Source organism: Hemiscyllium ocellatum, chromosome 7, assembly GCF_020745735.1.
Source record: "Hemiscyllium ocellatum isolate sHemOce1 chromosome 7, sHemOce1.pat.X.cur, whole genome shotgun sequence".
Classification (NCBI taxonomy): Eukaryota; Metazoa; Chordata; class Chondrichthyes; order Orectolobiformes; family Hemiscylliidae; genus Hemiscyllium; species Hemiscyllium ocellatum.
This window is the reverse complement of record NC_083407.1, coordinates 34890495-34910080: the sequence shown is the minus strand read 5'-3', so window position 1 is coordinate 34910080 and position 19586 is coordinate 34890495. Positions and strand designations below refer to the sequence as shown.

The 19586-nt window shown below is 40.3% G+C and overlaps 1 protein-coding gene across 1 annotated transcript in view; it reads right to left on the bottom strand.

The window, feature by feature from the left end:
• LOC132817331 (low-density lipoprotein receptor-related protein 1-like) overlaps positions 1 to 19586 on the bottom strand; it is a 1680787-nt gene that overhangs the window by 778170 nt on the left and 883031 nt on the right. Inside the window, exons 20-22 of the mRNA XM_060827740.1 lie at positions 10322 to 10402; positions 4145 to 4312; positions 771 to 953 (exon numbers count right to left, since the gene is read on the bottom strand). Of these exons, the coding sequence (XP_060683723.1) occupies positions 771 to 953; positions 4145 to 4312; positions 10322 to 10402 (432 nt within the window). The remainder of the gene's footprint in view (positions 1 to 770; positions 954 to 4144; positions 4313 to 10321; positions 10403 to 19586) is intronic.

Genomic DNA, 19586 nt, shown 5'->3' with positions numbered 1-19586 from the left:
ACAGCACAAAACAGGCTCTTCAAGCTCTCGACCTATGAACTATTCTCAGCTCATCCCCCTACATTATCCCATCATCATCCATGTGCTTATCCAAGGATTGTTTAAATCTCCCTAATGTAGCTGAGTTGACTACATTAGCAGGAGAGCTGAAAATGTGTTGCTGGCTTATGCCCGAAACGTCGAATTTCCTGTTCCTTGGATGCTGCCTGACCCGCTGCGCTTTTGCAGCAATACATTTTCAGCCCTGATCTCCAGCATCTGCAGACCTCACTTTCTCCTCTACATTAGCAGGTAGGGCATTCCACGCCCTTACCACTCTCTGTGTAAAGAACATGCCTCTGATGTCTTTCTTTAATCTATCACCCCTCAATTTGTAGTTATGCCCCCTTGTACAAGCTGACATCATCATCCTTGGAAAAAAACTTTCACTGTCTACCCTATTTATTCCTCTGATCATCTTGTATGTCTCTATCAAATCCCCTCTTAGCCTTCTTCTTGCCAATGAGAATAGGTTCAAATATCTTAGCCTTTTCTGATAAGACTTTCCCTAAAGACCAGGCAACATCTGGTAAATCTCCTCTGCACCTTTTCCAATGCTTCCACATCCTTCCTGAAATATGGCGACCAGAACTGTACACAATAGTCCAAGTGTGGCCGCACCAGTGTTTTGTATAGTTGCAGCTTTGGAATGTTTGTTACTTTAAAAATGCTATGCAAGTATAAGTTGTTGTTGACACAAGGTCACCACAAAGTGCATTACTCAGTCATACCTGTGTCTTTGCATTTGAATTCTAAATGAGAGTCACACATCCTTGTGCTTCTTTCACAGTTGCTTTCATCACTGCCATCTTCACAGTCCCAATCGCCATCACAATGCCATCGTTGTGGAACACAGTTGCCATCTAAATAGCACTGAAATTGTTTTCTGTGGCAACCACCAGGTGACCTTGTGGCTGTAAGAAGAATACAAACAATGTACTTACATTTAATGCAATTATTTGAGAAAAGTAAATATGATAAGGCTATAACAATTTTATTAATTGTTGTTTCTTCAAAACTTTTACCTCAACATTTCATATTTTATCAAATTTCTCAGTACTCTTAGCCTTTGTGCTTTCATTCCAAATATAAGATTTAACTGTGCCAATATTCTGATTAATACTGGAGTACAATATCAAAATGTAATGCTTCAGCAGAGATTCATTAGCGTAGGAGTGGGAATATTAATTCATACAGAGCAATAGAAACCACAAGTGTTAATTGAAACAGGAGTGCTCACTATTTACAGATAAACATTTTGCAGATAGGACTAATTCAAGAAATCAGAGGAATACATTATTGTTAAAGCATATTTTCAAAAAAAAATTCTGAATTTGACAAAGCATGATAAAACAGACTAAATTATGATTATACAACTCAAGGACCTTAGTAATGGAGAAGTTAATAATTGTTAAGTTGTTTTATTTAGAGTTAAAGGGCACATCTTTTTTCATATGATTTTTGTTAGTAACCAAAAGATTGCTTTGTGAAACTGATTCAATGAAATCTGCAGAAGCATGGGCCATGATTAATTTGAGACTCAGGCAGAATTATGATGGATTAAATAGCCCCCAACATCAATGGCTGAGCAGAACAAGAAACTAATTAAGCAGGATTGAAAATCTTGTAAAAAGAGATGTCTTATTCTATGCGAATGTGCTAACCTTCTAAATTATAACTAATCATTCATGCATGAAAATGTATGAAGTTCATTCATTTGTATACCACATGTATAGCCATCCCTCTCCATAGAACTGAAAATAAAGTATCAATCCTGCAAAGCTCCATCAATGGTTTCACCTATGAGTTTCCTCACAGCCACAAGTACTCTCTGTTCTATTGTGGAACTCCCTGAAATATCTAATTGCAAACTTTAAATGATTGATTTAACTGAGTGACCACAAGTCATTTCATCATTTAGCTGGTTAGGAAATCAGTGAAAATGCTGAGCATGAAACATGATTTATTTAATATTTTTAAATATTCTTTTAAATCAGCTTCAATTTTAGTTGAAATGATTGAGCTATACACAAACTATATACATACTATAAAGTTAATTATTTCAGAATCAGCATTTGCAGTAAAAATATTTCATTAACGAGTATTTAAATATATTATCAAGTACTATTTATTAATGTTGCTAATACTCAAGAGCTTCAAATCTAATACCAAGTATATGTTCAACTGGTTGCCCAAACATTGCAAATCTGCAAACTATCACAGAACTATTGATTTTAACAAACCTGAAAATTGAACGCTTTCTACGTGGTTGACCAATTCTTTATACAAATGAAAAATCTACATCACTATTTCTAAGGCAATGTGCAAATACCCCCTCAAGGAAGATAAAACCCATTTTGATTATCAATGAAATACAATAAAGTGCTTTCCATGCTTATTAAAAAAACAAATAAAATCAGATATATATTCTGTGCAGTTTAGGAGATAGAATATGTGTGTTGTTAATTAACAGCTGTGTAAAAGCCTCCTTCTGGGATTTTATTCAAAGACGGGGTGGCCCAGAGCTATATCGCCAGCCCGCCAGATAAAACTTGTTGGATTAAAAGCTAGAAACGGGAGATGAGCTCCCTTGCCCATTGCAGATCACTCCTTGAGATTTGAGTCCAGCTAACATATCACCCCCACACCTTCTCATGTTAACTTTGGCATCCAATCTCCTATCCCTCACACTTCTGGGTTGCAATGATTGGAATGATGTTGGCCAGATTGATCTCATTAAGTATGCATTCCTTGTTTGGGGCTAATGTGGGCCAATCAAGGAGTCCTAGCTGACAGATATAAAAAGGACTCTCAAGAGATTGTCTTCACTCTAAAGTCTGGGCTGAGCTAGCTGGTCAGAGTCCACGTATTGTGCACATGTAAATAGAAGGTAACTTGGTTACAGACTCTGTGGAGTTATTTCATGGGTTTACCAGCCTGATATCCACAAAAATCTGGAAATCTTCACAGTGAGGATCAACCATAATGAACTCTCCTCATCCATTTGCTGTAGTCCTCGATGTTGCCACATGTCTAATGGAACTGCCAACACAAGAACTGCCAGCTACCTAATTGTTGGCGGGGTGAAGTGGGGGAAGCTGTCTCTAATTATTAACAAACCAATGGTCGCACAATGTCTGTAGGGCAGACTGCTACATGGTGTTGGGGGGAAGAGGGTGGAGGCAGGAGACCTTGTATTAACATTCAGCTATAACTCATCATAAATCTGATAGAATCATGATTTGTATCATTACAATTATTAGCAAGTATTTATAATTTCTTCTCTTCTTAGCAATCTCACTACATTTTGATTGGTGGACAGCATTCACTTGTATTTAATTATCTTCAAATATAACATAGCATTACAGCAAATGGCATTCAAAATGATGACGAACATTGGGTGAAAGGATCATTTGAATCCTGAATCCAACTTTTTGTAACACAATAAACAGAATCTGCATGATTCTGAAATTCATCCACAGTGGATATCAAAAAATACTTTTTATAATATTCAAATCTGAATAGCCAGAGACAAACTTTCTTCTGTTGTCTACTCCAATATGAAGCCAACACATATGGCCCTTTTCTAAAAACATTTAAAGTTAAATAGGCAGTAAACATCTGCATTATCCACTCTTTTGGGCATATTATATATCTCGCAATCCTGTTCCTTCCCAGTCTTTGTAATTAATTAGACGTAGGAGCTAAGTATATCTTTAACTTTGTAAACTCTAATATGGCAACACCTATATTGGTGCCATGAGATCATAGATGTATATATATTTCTGGAGTGAGTCAAGTTTTAGTTTAAATCAAAAAGTCACAAACACTTTGATCACTCACAGAGCATCTTGCAAATAGGTTTGTCAGTTTGGTTCTAATATAATGATGTTAATGAGGCCATGGTTATCAATATTGCCCATGTTCGTCTTTCGCTAGTATACACATATCTTGGAGGGGGAGGGGGGGGGTTGCGGTGGTGGTTTAAGTGGGAAGTACATGACCACGCTTGTATAACAATGATTGTTTTTGCATTCTTTTGATTCTGCCCCAAGATATTACAGCTTTGGAAAATCTACAATGCTAGTTACTTAGCACACAATACCTTGTTCTGTACAATTGGCGTGGGTTTCATCGCTAAAATCACCACAGTCATTGTCTCCGTCACAGATCCAATGCTCCGGAACACATCGGCCGTTGTTACATTTGAACTGAGTGTTGGTACAGGAAGGAGAACAACCCACCTCATCACTGCCATCTCCACAGTCATCATCTGTAACACAAGCAACATTTTGGAAAACACTAATACACAAGTTTTCAATCATAGGCCACAGATGGTTAACAAAAGTGCCCAATCAATATTACTACTGAAGATCAAGAGGAACAGCAGTTATAGAATCATAGAATCCTTACAGTGTGGAAGTAGACCATTTGGCCCATTGAGTCCATAGCATTCCTCCAAAGAACATCACACTCAGACCCACCCCACCACCCTATCTCTGCAACCCAGCATTGTCCATGATTAATCCACCCATTCTGCACATCCCTGGACATGTGGGCCTGTCTACCTTAGATACACATCTTTGAATTGTGGGAGGAAACTCAGGAACCCAGAGGAATGTACAAACTGCATACAGACAGTCACCCGAGTGTAGAATACAAATCAGGTCCCTAGGGCTGTGAGGCAGCAATGCTCACCCCTGAGCCATTATGCTGCCTGCATATAGGAGTTATAGGAGTACTGCACATTTATTATGAGATTTGAATAAAATCTCTTCTTGCTTCAGGATTCTGACCCATCTAAGGCATATGTTCAACATGTGTCCACAATCCTTCTGTACTTTGTCCAACTGATTTTTTTTTTGCAATTCTGGCATGCAGGCTCTTTGATGTTGGAGGGCATTACAGCCTACCTTGATCATATCCTTGCATGATGTTTGAACACGTGCACTAATTAGAAGTAATCCCTATTGCAGGAGATTATTGAGTTGAATTCTACCATAGCAATGTTGCCATTGGCAATATGAGCTAACTCAGTACAGATGAGGGCCCAAACGTATAATCTTCTGGCTATATTTACACATCATCTTTGATGGTATAAAACATCAAAATAATTGACAACAATATTAAACAGAGCCTTAGGGGATCCAGAATTTTGCAGTAAATATCATTTTATTTGTAAATGTATGCTGCTGACTGTGTGAATTTGCACCATTAATCCACTGAATGTTACAATTAGATTAGCTTGGACTTAAAATCTGTTACTTTTAACTCTCATATTCCTATTAGATATTCGTGAAATCAAAGGAGAAATCAGAGGCAAAACAGAGTGAGTAGTCTATTAAAACCATGTGCATTTTATTATTTTAATGGACAGATAAGATCAGAGGACTTTGTAAAATTTCACAATGAGCTGAAAAATGTGTTGCTAGAAAAGCGCAGCAGGTCATGCAGCATCCAAGGAGCAGGAGAATTGACGTTTCAGGCATAAGCCCTTCTTCAGGAATGAAGAAGGTGTGCCAAGCAGGCTAAGATAAAAGGTAGGGAGGAGGGACTTGGGGGAGGGGCGTTGGGAATGCGATAGGTGGAAGGAGGTTAAGGTGAGGGTGATAGGACAGAAAGGGGGTGGGAGAGGAGGGGTCGAGAAGAAGATTGCAGGTCAAGAAGGCGGTGCTGAGTCCGAGGGTTGGGACTGAGATAAAGTAGGGGGAAGGGAAATGAGGAAGCTGGAGAAATCTGCATTCATTCCTTGTGGTTGGAGGGTTCCTAGGCAGAAGATGGGGCGCTCTTTTTCACGATATCAGGTTCTGTTTTCAGTTTATGAGAAAAATTAACAAAAAGAAGCTGAATCACTATTAGAGTCTACACTTGAAGAGGTACATGAATACCACTGGTAAAATGAGCACTGAATTTGAGATCAATCCAGAGATATGAGATGACAGCAAAGTGGGGTTAATTGGATACATTTTTCAACGACTTGCCACAGTCACATTGGCTGAAATGGTCTCCTCCTTAGCTGCATGATTGTCCTTCTGATTTGCATGATAGGATGGTGTGATCATGGCATTTAAAATGTCTTGAACTTTTATGAACTTTGTTGGAAATTTCAAGTAAAATTTCTAAAATGCCTTTCATCATGGAATTGCATAGACTCCACAATTCCATTCATTCCACCTACACGCATTGTAATTTTAAAGATGATTAGCACTCCCTTGCCCTTGGTATTCTACTTTCCTTCCAAGAAATATAACCCACTAAGTCTTTCTGCAGTTATATTCTTTCAGTTCCAGTAACATCCTCCTAAATCTTCAATAATTCCTGCAGTGTTTTAATATTCTTTTTTGTTGTATGTAAAACAGAACTTCACACAGTTCTCCAAATGTGGTCTGATTAACATTTCAAATGAAGCTAACATTAGCTCCCTGCTTTAGAATTCCAGTGATGCAATGAAACTTTATCTATTTCAACATCTAGAAACAGTGACAGGAGAAAGCCAACAGCATCTCTAGCTTGCTCTGTCATTCATCAGGTCAGGGCTGATTTGTATACAAATTCATTTACTTGATTTTGATTGACATCCCTTGATACATTAATCTTAAAAAAAGACGTGATCAATTTTGAACATTTAAAGCATTCTCAAACTTTAGGAAGATAGAATTTGAGATCTCTACTCCCCTTTGTGTGAAAAACTCCTTCCTGGTCTCACTCTTGTAAATGGCAAAGCTGTGAATCTAAGACAGTTTCCCAACACTGTTGTTTCACCTATTAGGGGAAATAGTTTGTCTATATTTCCCCTAACAGAACTTTTTTTTATCAATAGACAATAGACAATAGACAATGGGTGCAGGAGGAGGCCATTCAGCCCTTCGAGCCTGCACCGCCATTCAATATGATCATGGCTGATCATTCCTAATCAGTATCCGCTCCCTGCCTTATCTCCATAACCCTTGATTCCACTATCTTTGAGAGCTCCATCCAACTCTTTCTTAAATGAATCCAGAGACTGGGCCTCCACTGTCCTCTGGGGCAGAGCATTCCACACAGCCATCACTCTCTGGGTGAAGAAGTTTCTCATCTCTGTCCTAAATGATCTACCCCGTATTTTTAAGCTGTGTCCTCTGGTTCGGCACTCACCCATCAGCGGAAACATGTTTCCTGCTGCCAGAGTGTCCAATCCTTTCATAATCTTATACGTGTAAAAAATGAGGTCTGCAGATGCTGGAGATCACAGCTGCAAATGTGTTGCTGGTCAAAGCACAGCAGGCCAGGCAGCATCTCAGGAATAGAGAATTCGACGTTTCGAGCATAAGCCCTTCATCAGGAATAAGAGAGAGAGAGCCAAGCCGGCTGAGATAAAAGGTAGGGAGGAGGGACTAGGGGGAGGGGCGATGGAGGTGGGATAGGTGGAAGGAGGTCAAGGTGAGGGTGATAGGCCGGAGTGGGGTGGGGGCGGAGAGGTCAGGAAGAGGATTGCAGGTTAGGAGGGCGGTGCTGAGTTGAGGGAACCGACTGAGACAAGGTGGGGGGAGGGGAAATGAGGAAACTGGAGAAATCTGAATTCATACCTTGTGGTTGGTGGGTTCCCAGGCGGAAGATGAGGCGCTCCTCCTCCAGCCGTCGTGTAGTTGTGTTCTGCCGGTGGAGGAGTCCAAGGACCTGCATGTCCTCGGTGGAGTGGGAGGGTGAGTTAAAGTGTTGAGCCACGGGGTGATTGGGTTGGTTGGTTCGGGCGGCCCAGAGGTGTTCTCTGAAGCGTTCCGCAAGTAAGCGGCCTGTCTCACCAATATAGAGGAGGCCACATCGGGTGCAGCGGATGCAATAGATGATGTGTGTGGAGGTACAGGTGAACTTGTGGCGGATATGGAAGGATCCCTTGGGGCCTTGGAGGGAAGTGAGTGTGGAGGTGTGGGCGCAAGCCTTGGAGGGAAGTGAGTGTGGAGGTGTGGGCGCAAGCCTTGGAGGGAAGTGAGTGTGGAGGTGTGCCTTGGAGGGAAGTGAGTGTGGAGGTGTGCCTTGGAGGGAAGTGAGTGTGGAGGTGTGCCTTGGAGGGAAGTGAGTGTGGAGGTGTGCCTTGGAGGGAAGTGAGTGTGGAGGTGTGCCTTGGAGGGAAGTGAGTGTGGAGGTGTGCCTTGGAGGGAAGTGAGTGTGGAGGTGTGCCTTGGAGGGAAGTGAGTGTGGAGGTGTGCCTTGGAGGGAAGTGAGTGTGGAGGTGTGCCTTGGAGGGAAGTGAGTGTGGAGGTGTGCCTTGGAGGGAAGTGAGTGTGGAGGTGTGCCTTGGAGGGAAGTGAGTGTGGAGGTGTGCCTTGGAGGGAAGTGAGTGTGGAGGTGTGCCTTGGAGGGAAGTGAGTGTGGAGGTGTGCCTTGGAGGGAAGTGACTCCCTCCAAGGCCCCAAGGGATCCTTCCATATCCGCCACAAGTTCACCTGTACCTCCACACACATCATCTATTGCATCCGCTGCACCCGATGTGGCCTCCTCTATATTGGTGAGACAGGCCGCTTACTTGCGGAACGCTTCAGAGAACACCTCTGGGCCGCCCGAACCAACCAACCCAATCACCCCGTGGCTCAACACTTTAACTCACCCTCCCACTCCACCGAGGACATGCAGGTCCTTGGACTCCTCCACCGGCAGAACACAACTACACGACGGCTGGAGGAGGAGCGCCTCATCTTCCGCCTGGGAACCCACCAACCACAAGGTATGAATTCAGATTTCTCCAGTTTCCTCATTTCCCCTCCCCCCACCTTGTCTCAGTCGGTTCCCTCAACTCAGCACCGCCCTCCTAACCTGCAATCCTCTTCCTGACCTCTCCGCCCCCACCCCACTCCGGCCTATCACCCTCACCTTGACCTCCTTCCACCTATCCCACCTCCATCGCCCCTCCCCCTAGTCCCTCCTCCCTACCTTTTATCTCAGCCGGCTTGGCTCTCTCTCTCTTATTCCTGATGAAGGGCTTATGCTCGAAACGTCGAATTCTCTATTCCTGAGATGCTGCCTGGCCTGCTGTGCTTTGACCAGCAACACATAATCTTATACGTCTCAATCAGACCCCCTCTCAGTCTTCTAAACTCAAGGGTATACAAGCCCAGTCGCTTCAGCCTTTCAGTGTAAGGTAATCCCGCCATTTCAGGAATTGACCTCGTGAACCTACGCTGCACTCCCTCAATAGCTAGAATGTCTTTCCTCAAATTTGGCGACCAGAACTGCACACAGTACTCCAGGTGTGGTCTCACCAGGGCCCTGTACAGCTGCAGAAGCACCTCTTTGCTTCTATACTCAATCCCTCTTGTTATGAAGGCCAGCATGCTATTAGCCTTCTTCACTACCTGCTGTACCTGCATGCTTGCCTTCATTGACTGGTGTACAAGAACACCCAGATCTCTCTGTACTGCCCCTTTACCTAAATTAATTCCATTGAGGTAGTAATCTGCCTTCCTGTTCTTGCCACCAAAGTGGATAACCATACATTTATCCAGATTAAACTGCATCTGCCATGCATCTGCCCACTTACCTAACTTGTCCAGGTCACCCTGTAATCTCCTAACATCCTCATCACATTTCACCCTGCCACCCAGCTTTGTATCATCAGCAAATTTGCTAACGTTATTGTTGATGCCATCTTCTATATCATTAACATATATTGTAAAAAGCTACGGTCCCAGCACGGATCCCTGCGGTACCCCACTGGTCACTGCCGGCCATTCCAAAATGGAGCCGTTTATCACTACCCTTTGTTTCCTATCAGCCAACCAATTTTCAATCCAATCTAGTACTTTGCCCCCAATACCATGTGCCCTAGATTTACTCACTAACCTCCTATGTGGAACTTTATCAAAAGCTTTCTGAAAGTCCAGGTACACTACATCTACTGGATCTCCCTCGTCCATCTTCAGAGTTACAAATGTGCCAAATTAAATCAATCCACTATCTTCTGAATTCAATAGAATATAAGATAAATCTATGCAAGGTGTCCTCTGTAGTTAAACCTTTCAGTCTCGGTATCTAAATTATATTAAATCAAAATAATTGGAAATTACATTTTTAAATTTACTAATACCACTCCCTAGCCGAGAGATTATGGATAGTTTTTGAGATCTACTTTCCGGATTTTATGCTCCTACAAGACAAAATATAAAAACACTACTTTTAAATAAAAAACAACTGATAAAAGTGAATGCAAACTTTCAAATTCACTCTGAAATCAAGTAAAGGAAGAATAGAGATATTGTATAAAATATTATTCTCGACAAGCCAGTTCTGTTTTGCATGATTGTATTACCTGAATCACAACGCCATTTAATTGTAATGCACCTTCCGTTATTACAAGTGAACTGAGTTAGTGGAGTGCAGGTTGGAAATGCTGTTAAGAGAAAAAAAAATATGAAGACAACTTGATGTGCCATAAACTTTTATATAATACAACACAGTTGAAAATGTAATCAGTTGTTCTAATTCCCAAAGTAATTTAATTGTTTCCTATCCATTTCTTTTCTTTTTTGGTTTCCTATAAATTCTTTCCCTCTCATTAATTTCCAGAATCAATTTGTTCATTATCACACAAACTTAGAAGTAGCTGACATCTGAAGTACATAATGATAGCAAATACTTGCACTTTTAGTTTGTTTAATGTAATAAAATGTCAACTTATGCTTAATTGGAGCATTATGAAAAAAAAAGTCTCTCAGCTAATTAGATTTAAGGATAGATATCCAAAAACTTTTTCAAAGAGGTCAACTGTACGTGATGTTATCATGAGAAAAGAAGGTTGAGTAACAGATGGGTTTAGAGAGGGAACTCAGAGACACAGCTTTGGCAGCTGAAGACACAGCTATCAAAGGCAAAACACTTAAAGTTAGGGACTCTCAAGTGAACAAAATTAGAAAAGTGTAAATATTTAAAGTTGGTTACAAGGCCTGAAGTGATTACAGAGATAGGGAAAAGTGAGGTCATAGCAGGGATTTAAATCCAAACATTTTAAATTTAAAATTCAAATATTAAAATCAAGACATTGCTTATCTGAGGGCTAATGCAAGAGGCCTGAATTAAAATTTTACTGCTTGAGAAATATGTAAATCATCCCAGTGGCATTCCCACAGACACCTGAGAATCACTGGCCTAAGGCTATCCAAAGTGGAGGAGGAACATGTGGAAAGGCATTGAGCACCTCGAGGGTTGCTGTTGAGAAAAAACAGAAACCAGGTGAAACCATCAAAAGGAGAGTGCTGCCACACCAATGGCCCATTTACCCCTTCCCGTGACCACTTTAAGTCTCATGTGTAACAGAGACTGCAGTAGCTGCATTGGTCTATACAACTACCTATTGACTCAACCTGAGAGTGGAAGAGAGTGACCCTCATCTGAGAGGGACTACTAATGATCATCATCATCATCCCTGAACATGTTGATTAGAAAATGTCTAGGCCAATGAGTAAGAGTGAGAATGAACATGTCTTGGTGCATGTTAGGACTGCAATTCAAATTTAAACTGGGTAGAATGTGTTAAAAGTGGATCTTTCTCAGTTGTGTGGAAATATAATTGAGATATACGTTGAGAGTTTTGGCTGTAGGAATCACTAAAAACACCATCATCACAGATAAAGAAATGTTGAAGTTAACATTAGGAATATGATTACAAAAACATATTTACAGCTTCTATTACATTTATAATGAGCTTCCATTACAGGTTGTAAGCCAAAATATTCTTACTGTTTTTCAAAACGTGCAATGTAACTTTGTAATTTTTAACCTAATCTTATTGATTAGCTTCAATAAATAATATTAAACCATATCTGTTACAACAAATTTCAGTTTGGCATTCATTGCCTTTGATTCCTTTCTGAACCATTCTATTTGACAGAGGAAGAAGAACTGACAAAGTGTAATCTAACAACAAGAAATATTACTTCCAACCAATGAACCATACACAATCAAAATAACCATAGACTACCCACATGTATCACTGCACAAAATGACAACTATAATGTTTCAGTGCACGGCCAATGAAAGACGAAAAACAACATAAATTAGAGCATCTAAGTACAATTATGCAAACATCTGTTAGATAGTACTTTCCAATTTCAAAGTTGTTCATGTTTGGATTTTTCATTACTATTTTGTAATGTCAATATGTAACCTAAAAATTGCAAAATCAATAAAATCGTAAGTTGTTCATAACACACAATTTTTGAAAGGAACAATTTTGATGCGACAGACCCTGGCTGAAAACAGTTGAAATGTTTCATTTGTGAAATTTAGGAGATGCCGGATTAACAAAGCTCTCTGAGGCAGGTTCATGGACCCCTGGACTTGGGCATAAAAAAGTTAACAAACATTCAGGAAGAAAGATGTTTTAGTAGAGAGGGAACTGACATCACATACTGACTTGTTTTAAGTATCTCTTGCCAAAATTGAACTGTCAATCTGAAGGATAAGCAAAAACAGAAATTGCTGGGAAAACTCAGCAGATCTGGCAGCTCTGTGGAGAGAAAGTAGGGTTAATGTTTCAGATCCAATGACCATTCTTCAGAATCTGAAGGTCCATTTGGAAGTCACAAGCTGAAGTTCTTACAGGAGAATTCTGAATCAATGCCACAGACATCAAGTAAACAAGATAATTGCCCTATCTCCCATTACAGAGTAACTGTTCCATTAAGAAACGTCAGTACCAACAGCTATCACAGGGAACTGGATGTATATCTGAAAACAGGTGTCTGGACAATCCATAAGTTTTTTCCTTTTCTGACTTCACATGTTACTTAGTCAACTTTTAAGATCTGATACTGGCAAGTTTCTTGCATTTGTTTGCATGCATTAGAGGTATCAAGTATGTTTTGTTTTGGCATTACTGGTAGTTGGATATGCTTGTACTTTCAACCCTTTTGTTCATAATTGCTTGAGTGAGGTTTAGAAATATCACAAATACTTTACTTGGAAACTGAAGAAAACTGGCTGGCTTATCTCTTACAGCAAGTTATACATCGTGAAGATTTATTTATTAGATTGACAACTCAACTTCACTTTTAAACTCAAAAACTATGATACACCAGGTCAGGGTGTAGTTGAAAGATGAGTCAGTTCAGCCCCTCTTGACTTAGAGGTAACTATCCAAATTTCTTGTAAGTAACAACATATAAGTAACAAAGCTTTGGGATGTGACTTGACTAGTATGGCATCATATCAATGGTTCAGAACCTCCATTACTTCTAAAATGTGACTTTTTTAAGGAGGACTGCTATAGAGACAAAATAACTACAGATGTAACACCTGTGTTAGAGATTTTTTTTAAAAATGCTGCAAAACAAAAAAGAGAGAAAGAATCAGAACAATGGAGTTTAAGTCAGCCTAGAAACAGTGATGATTGCAGATGCTGGAGAAGTCAGAGTCTATGGCACTGGAAAAAGCAAGGCGGGTTAAGCAACATCTGAGGAGCAAGAGAGTTTATGTTTCCGGCTTAACTCTTCAGTCCTGATGGAAGGTTAAGGCCGAAATGTCAACTTTCTTGCTCCTCAGATGTTGCCTGACCTGTTGCACTATTTTCCAGTGCCACTTGATTGACTTTAAATCAGCGTACAAATGCAAGAAACTTAAAAACTGTTCATTAAGCATCAAGAATACCACTTAACCCACTTTTGCAATGGTGGTAATGTTCATCTGTTTACTCTTTACAAACAATTCAGAGGCTAATTCTTTCTCTTTAAATTTTAACTTGTTGGTCTCACCTCTTGGTCATAATCTCTGTTTCTGTGATTAATAATTGTAAATTAATGAACTCATTCTTTGCAAACAAAGAACAAAGAACAGGGCCTTTGGCCTTCCAAGCCTGCACTGGCATGTTTTGCCCTTTCACACTAAAACTGTTTTCACTTACCAGATTCGTAACCTCCTGTTCCTTTCCTATTCATGTATTAGTCCAGGTACTTCTCGAGTATTACTATTGTGCTGCTTCCATCACTTCCTCTGGCAGCGTGTTCCATCACTCACCACCCTTTGAGTGAAAAACTTGCCTCACATATCTCTTTTCAACTCCCCCATCTCTCCACACCTTTAACCTGTGTCCCCTAGTAATTGACCTCTCCACCCTTGCAAAACTCCTCATACTTTCCACTCAATCCATGCCATTCATAATCTTACAAATTCTATCAGATTGTACTTCAACCTCCTGCATTCCAGTGAAAACAAACCCAGTCTATCCAACCTAACTTCATAGCTAAAATCCCCCACAACAGGCAACATCCTGGTAAATATTTTCTGTACCCTCTTCAAAGCATCCACATCCATCTACTAGTGTGGTGACCAGTATGCAATATTTCAAGTGTGGCCTAACTAAAGTTATCATAGAGTCATAGAGATGTACAGCATGGAAACAGACCCTTTGGTCCAACCCATCCATGCTGACCAGATATCCCAACCCAATCTAGTCCCACCTGCCTGCACCCGGCCCATATCCCTCCAAACCCTTTCTATTCATATACACAATTATCTCTTAAATGTTGCAATTGTACCAGCCTCTACCACTTCCTCTGGCAGCTCATTCCATAAACGTACCACCCTCTGCATGAAAAAGTTGCCCCTTAGGTCTCTTTTATAGATTTCCCCTCTCACCCTAAACCTGTGCCCCCTCGTTCTGGACTCCCCGACCTCAGGGAAAAGACTTTGTCTATTTATCTTATCCATGCCCCTCATAATTTTGTAAACCTCTGTAAGGTCACCCCTCAACCTCCGATGCTGCAGGGAAAACAGTCCCAGCCTGTTCAGCCTCTTCCTGTAGCTCAAATCCTCCAACCCTGGCGATATCCCTGGAAATTTTTTTGAACCCTTTCAAGTTTCACAACATCTTTCCAATAGGAAGGAGACCAGAATTGCATGCAATATTCCAACAGTGGCCTAACCAATGGCTTGTACAGCCACAACATGACCTCCCAACTCCTGTACTCAATACTCTGACCAATAAAGGAAGGCATACCAAACGCCTTCTCCACTCTCCGATCTACCTGCGACTCCACTTTCAAGGAGCTATGAATCTGCACTCCAAGGTCTCTTTGTTCAGCAACACTCCCTAGGACCTTATCATTAAGTGTATAAGTCCTGCTGAGATTGGCTTTTCCAAAATGCAGCACCTCGCATTTGTCTGAATTAAACTCCATCTGCCAGTTCTCAGCCCATTGGCCCATCTGGTCCAGGTCCTGTTGTAATCTAAGGTAACCCTCTTTGCTGTCCACTCCACCTCCAATTTTGGTGTCATCTGCAAACGTACTAACTGTACCTCTTATGCTCACATCCAAATCATTTATGTAAATGACAAAAAGTAGAGGACCCAGCACCGATCCTTGGGGTACTCCACTTCTCATAGGCCTACAGTCTGAAAAACAACCCTCCAGCACCACCCTCTGTCTTCTATCTTTGAGCCAGTTCTGTATCCAAATGGCTAGTTCTCCCTGTATTCCGTGAGATCTAACTTGCTAATCAGTTTCCTGTGAGGAACCTTGTCGAACGCCTTACTGAAGTCCATGTAAATCACATCTACTGCTCTATAAAGCTGCAGCATAACTTGCCTATCCTTTTTCTCAATGCCCCTTCCAATGAAGGCAAGTTCATAGGCCTCTTTTGCTACCTTATCTGCTTATGTTGCCACTTTCAGTTATCTGTAGACCTGCACACCTAGATCCCTCTGTGTATCAAAAGTCCTAAGTTCTGCCATTCACGGTGTTTAATTTCCACCTATACTTGACTTTGCAAAACGCATCACCTCACATTTGTCCAGATTAAACTCCATCTTTATTTTTTTCTGCCCATGCCTCCAACTGATCTATATCCTGCTGTATCCTCTGACAATCTTCATTATCCATAACTCCATCAATCTTTGTATTCTCTGCAAACGTATTAATTTGACCAGCCGTGTTTTCCTCCAAATCATTTATGTAAACAAGGTACATAAGCAGTCCCAGCACTAATCCCGGTGGAACGCCACTAGTTACACCTCTCCATTCTGAATAGCATCCTTCCACCCCTGCCCTCTGTCTCCCTTGACTAAGCCAGTTTTGTATAAGCAAGAAAGCTTTGTTACAGAGGTTCCTTTTAAAACATAAGTTAATTGGGTCTGGGAGATAGGTTTCCACAAGAGATGTGTATGTTTTTTTTCAATGTAATTAACCTTGTTGAAACCAATCAAGGCAATAGTTGAATTAAGGAGGAAAGCCCGCTCATCCAGGAATTTAACAGCATTGGGGTATTCTGGCTGGAACGGGACTGAATTGCAAAATCTCTCCTGGAGTGTGGGGAGAATTCCTAAATATAACAAAACTCTAACTCCATTTTAGAAAATTATATTTATTCTTTTATTTGACACAGTGTACAAGGAAATTTTGTGCCATGCAAGTAGTCAGTGTTAATCCCTAAATAGAAGTTTCCTAGACTTCATCAAAAGTAGCAGTTAGTAAGTAAGTTAGATATTCATTTAATCAGCATGTTTATACTCATCCAAAATCTACCAGAAGGAAAGAGTTAAAAAAAATTGAACGATAACATTACAGTAATAAAGAAATGTTTTGATTTTATTGAGACAGATGGTCAAGTGATTAAACCTAAGGCCTCCAAAAAAACAAGCACGTGGCTCAACATGAAAATCAGGTCACCCTTAACTTTGATGCTTATGATATGCTCTAACAAATTCACACTAGCTTTCTAAACACTCACAGTTTGACAAGCAGTTGCAGCCAATTGTTCTATTTGGAAACAAGACAGAAAACTAGTTCACATGTATCAATTAAAAGTTGGCAAGATGGACCAATTAACAATCATAACTATCTGTGCTTTGGATGACAGGGAGCCAATCCAACTTACAAAAGTTCCGCCAAAAATATAATTTATGCAATGCAAATACTTGTCAAAAACTTCCTTGAAATTACCAAATAATACTACATCACATCTATAAAGGGCTTCTACTCATATAATAAATTTATTGACTACATCCATTTTTCTGTCATGGAAGCTTTGGAGGTTAATGGACTGTTGGCCATATGTTATACTAAACAATGAGAGAGCATGAGCTTAGATCGTTTGGTTGTTCTTCATTTTCTTGAATGATTAATTCTGACAGAAACGTGGAATAATATGAGAATATATTAAATCAAAATCAGATTGGCAATCCCAAATTGACGGTCAGCTAAAAAGATTAATGATCCAGAACTAGCTGGAGGGAGTCGAGCCATTAATTAAACTTGCCCTTATCTATTTAATCTTGATGATGGTTTGCATTGCAAGTTGATAGAGGTGTGATGGAAAAACTCACAGCAAACTGAAACAGGTCACCCAGCGTTGAGCAAACAGGACGAGCAAATGTGAATTGTCTTAACTCTGAAAACTAGGACTGGATTTTGTACTAAATAGGCATATTTTTGCTACGGGCTAGCCTAAACTCTTGTCGTATACTCCAAAGCTCATCCCGTAATGCAAAAGGTAGGAAGGCACTGAATTTTCTGCCCTCCTGCCACATTGAAGCAAATGATTAAGATTATTCACAAATCATTTGATCTGAATAATATGTTGCCTGCAACAAAAAATAAGTTATTGTGAGTGAATGAGAAGTGATGGCCTTGTCATATTATTGCTCAACAATAAACCCAATGACCCAGGTAATATTCTGGAGACCTGAGTTCAATCGCACAACTGCAATTGATGGAATTTGAACTCAATAAATTATCGTAAGAGTCTAATGATGACAGTGAAACCATTGTCAGAAAGCTCATCTGGTTCACTAGTGCTCTTTAGGGAAGGAAACTGCCATACTTACCTGAACTGGTCTACAAGTGACTCCAAACCCACAGTAATGTGATTGACACTGGCAATTAGGAATGAATGAAAACAGGCAGAAGTGGGAAAGATATCTTCAGTGATCATCTTCATGAATTAAGGCAGGAAGGAAGGGCATAATTCATCCACAGAGCTCCTGAGCTCATGAAGGGGTAGATGCCAAAATTTCACCCTCCCAATTTTTCTCTGTGCAACTTGCCAGACAGAACCCAGTCCCCAGTCCCTTCCCCTCTGCCATGGCTCCAGGATCCCTTCCTTTTCTAAGACCCTGAAACTTATGTTAGTCAGCCAGCAGATTCCCTACCGTGTGGAAACAGGCCCTTTGGCCCAACAAGCCTATACTGACCCTCTGAAGAGTAACCCAACCAGACCCATTTCCCTCTGACTAATGCACCTAATACTGTGGGTAATTTAACATGGCCAATTCATCTGACCTGCACATCTTTGGACTGTGGTAGGAAACTGGAGCACCCGAAAGAAACCCACGCTGACGTGAGGAGAATGTACAAACTCCACACAAACAGTTACCCGAGGCTGGAATCGAATTTGTGTCTAGGGAGCTGTGAGACAGCAGTGCTAACCACTGAGGCACCATGCCACCCCATAATCCTCTTCAAGTTCTTGCTCTATTCTTTGTACCATCCACGATTGAGTTCTGGAACTTCCAGGAGACAATGGAACAGCTATTCAATCAAATTGCCTGGAATTCCTTCTTGCATGAGAAGCAGCAATCCCAATGTTAGAGAATGCTGCCCGACTACAGTGTCTAACAATTGCGGAGCAGATTTTCAAGGTAAAGGATGGCTTTCAGAGCTGACTTTCCTCTGAGAGGATAAGCGAGCCCTTCCCACTCCAACACAACCTCAAGTAAAACGTAGCCTTTGAAAGATTGTGAAACGGATGTGAAAGTATTGAGAAGGAGTTAAATTAGAGTGGTTAAAGTCAATGTCAAGTCAAGTACAGAGCGGAAAATAATGACAGTGAAGAAGATGAGATTGCAAGAATCAAAAAGAGATTGAATGGAAAAAGAAAAAAAAAGCTCTAATTTTAATTTGCACATTTTTGAGATAACTTCGCACAAAACTCCACCACGGCAATCACTAATTTTCAATACTAGAGAAATTTATTGTCAGTAATTAACAATTAGTCAATCACTAAAATAATCTTTGACTGCTAACCCAGACTTAATTAAAGATGTAAAGCAGTTCCTAAACAGGCTCCTTGAATCTCTTTAGAACAGCTGTCGCTCATATATACTGCAAAAGTAAATGAATTAATATGTCTCAATGTATTTTAATTGTGAGACAGGCACCAAAATGCCATTTTTGTAAAATGGAACTGCATCACAGGAGGCAACTTTTGGATTTTTACATTTAATCATAGATATACTCCTGTCAGGAATCTAGCATTTGTGAATAGAATTTTAATTGCTGTCTGGTACTTCAGCAGCAAATTATGGCATAATGTAGATAATTTGTTATTTGTTATTTTACTTGGATACCAACATACACCTCTTTTGATGATACTACAAACTTTTAGGTAAACTATTTTATCAGAAATACATTGAGTTGACAGTACAAGGTAGTTAATGGGAAAACTAATTAAAAGTGAAATACTTAGGGATATTGTAGCAGAAAGTTGTCACTTTTGTTTTGGTCGCTTGTTATACATGTAACCCAGTAGTTATTTCCATTGATATTAAGAAATGAAAAGGCTATATATATTTGGAAGTAATC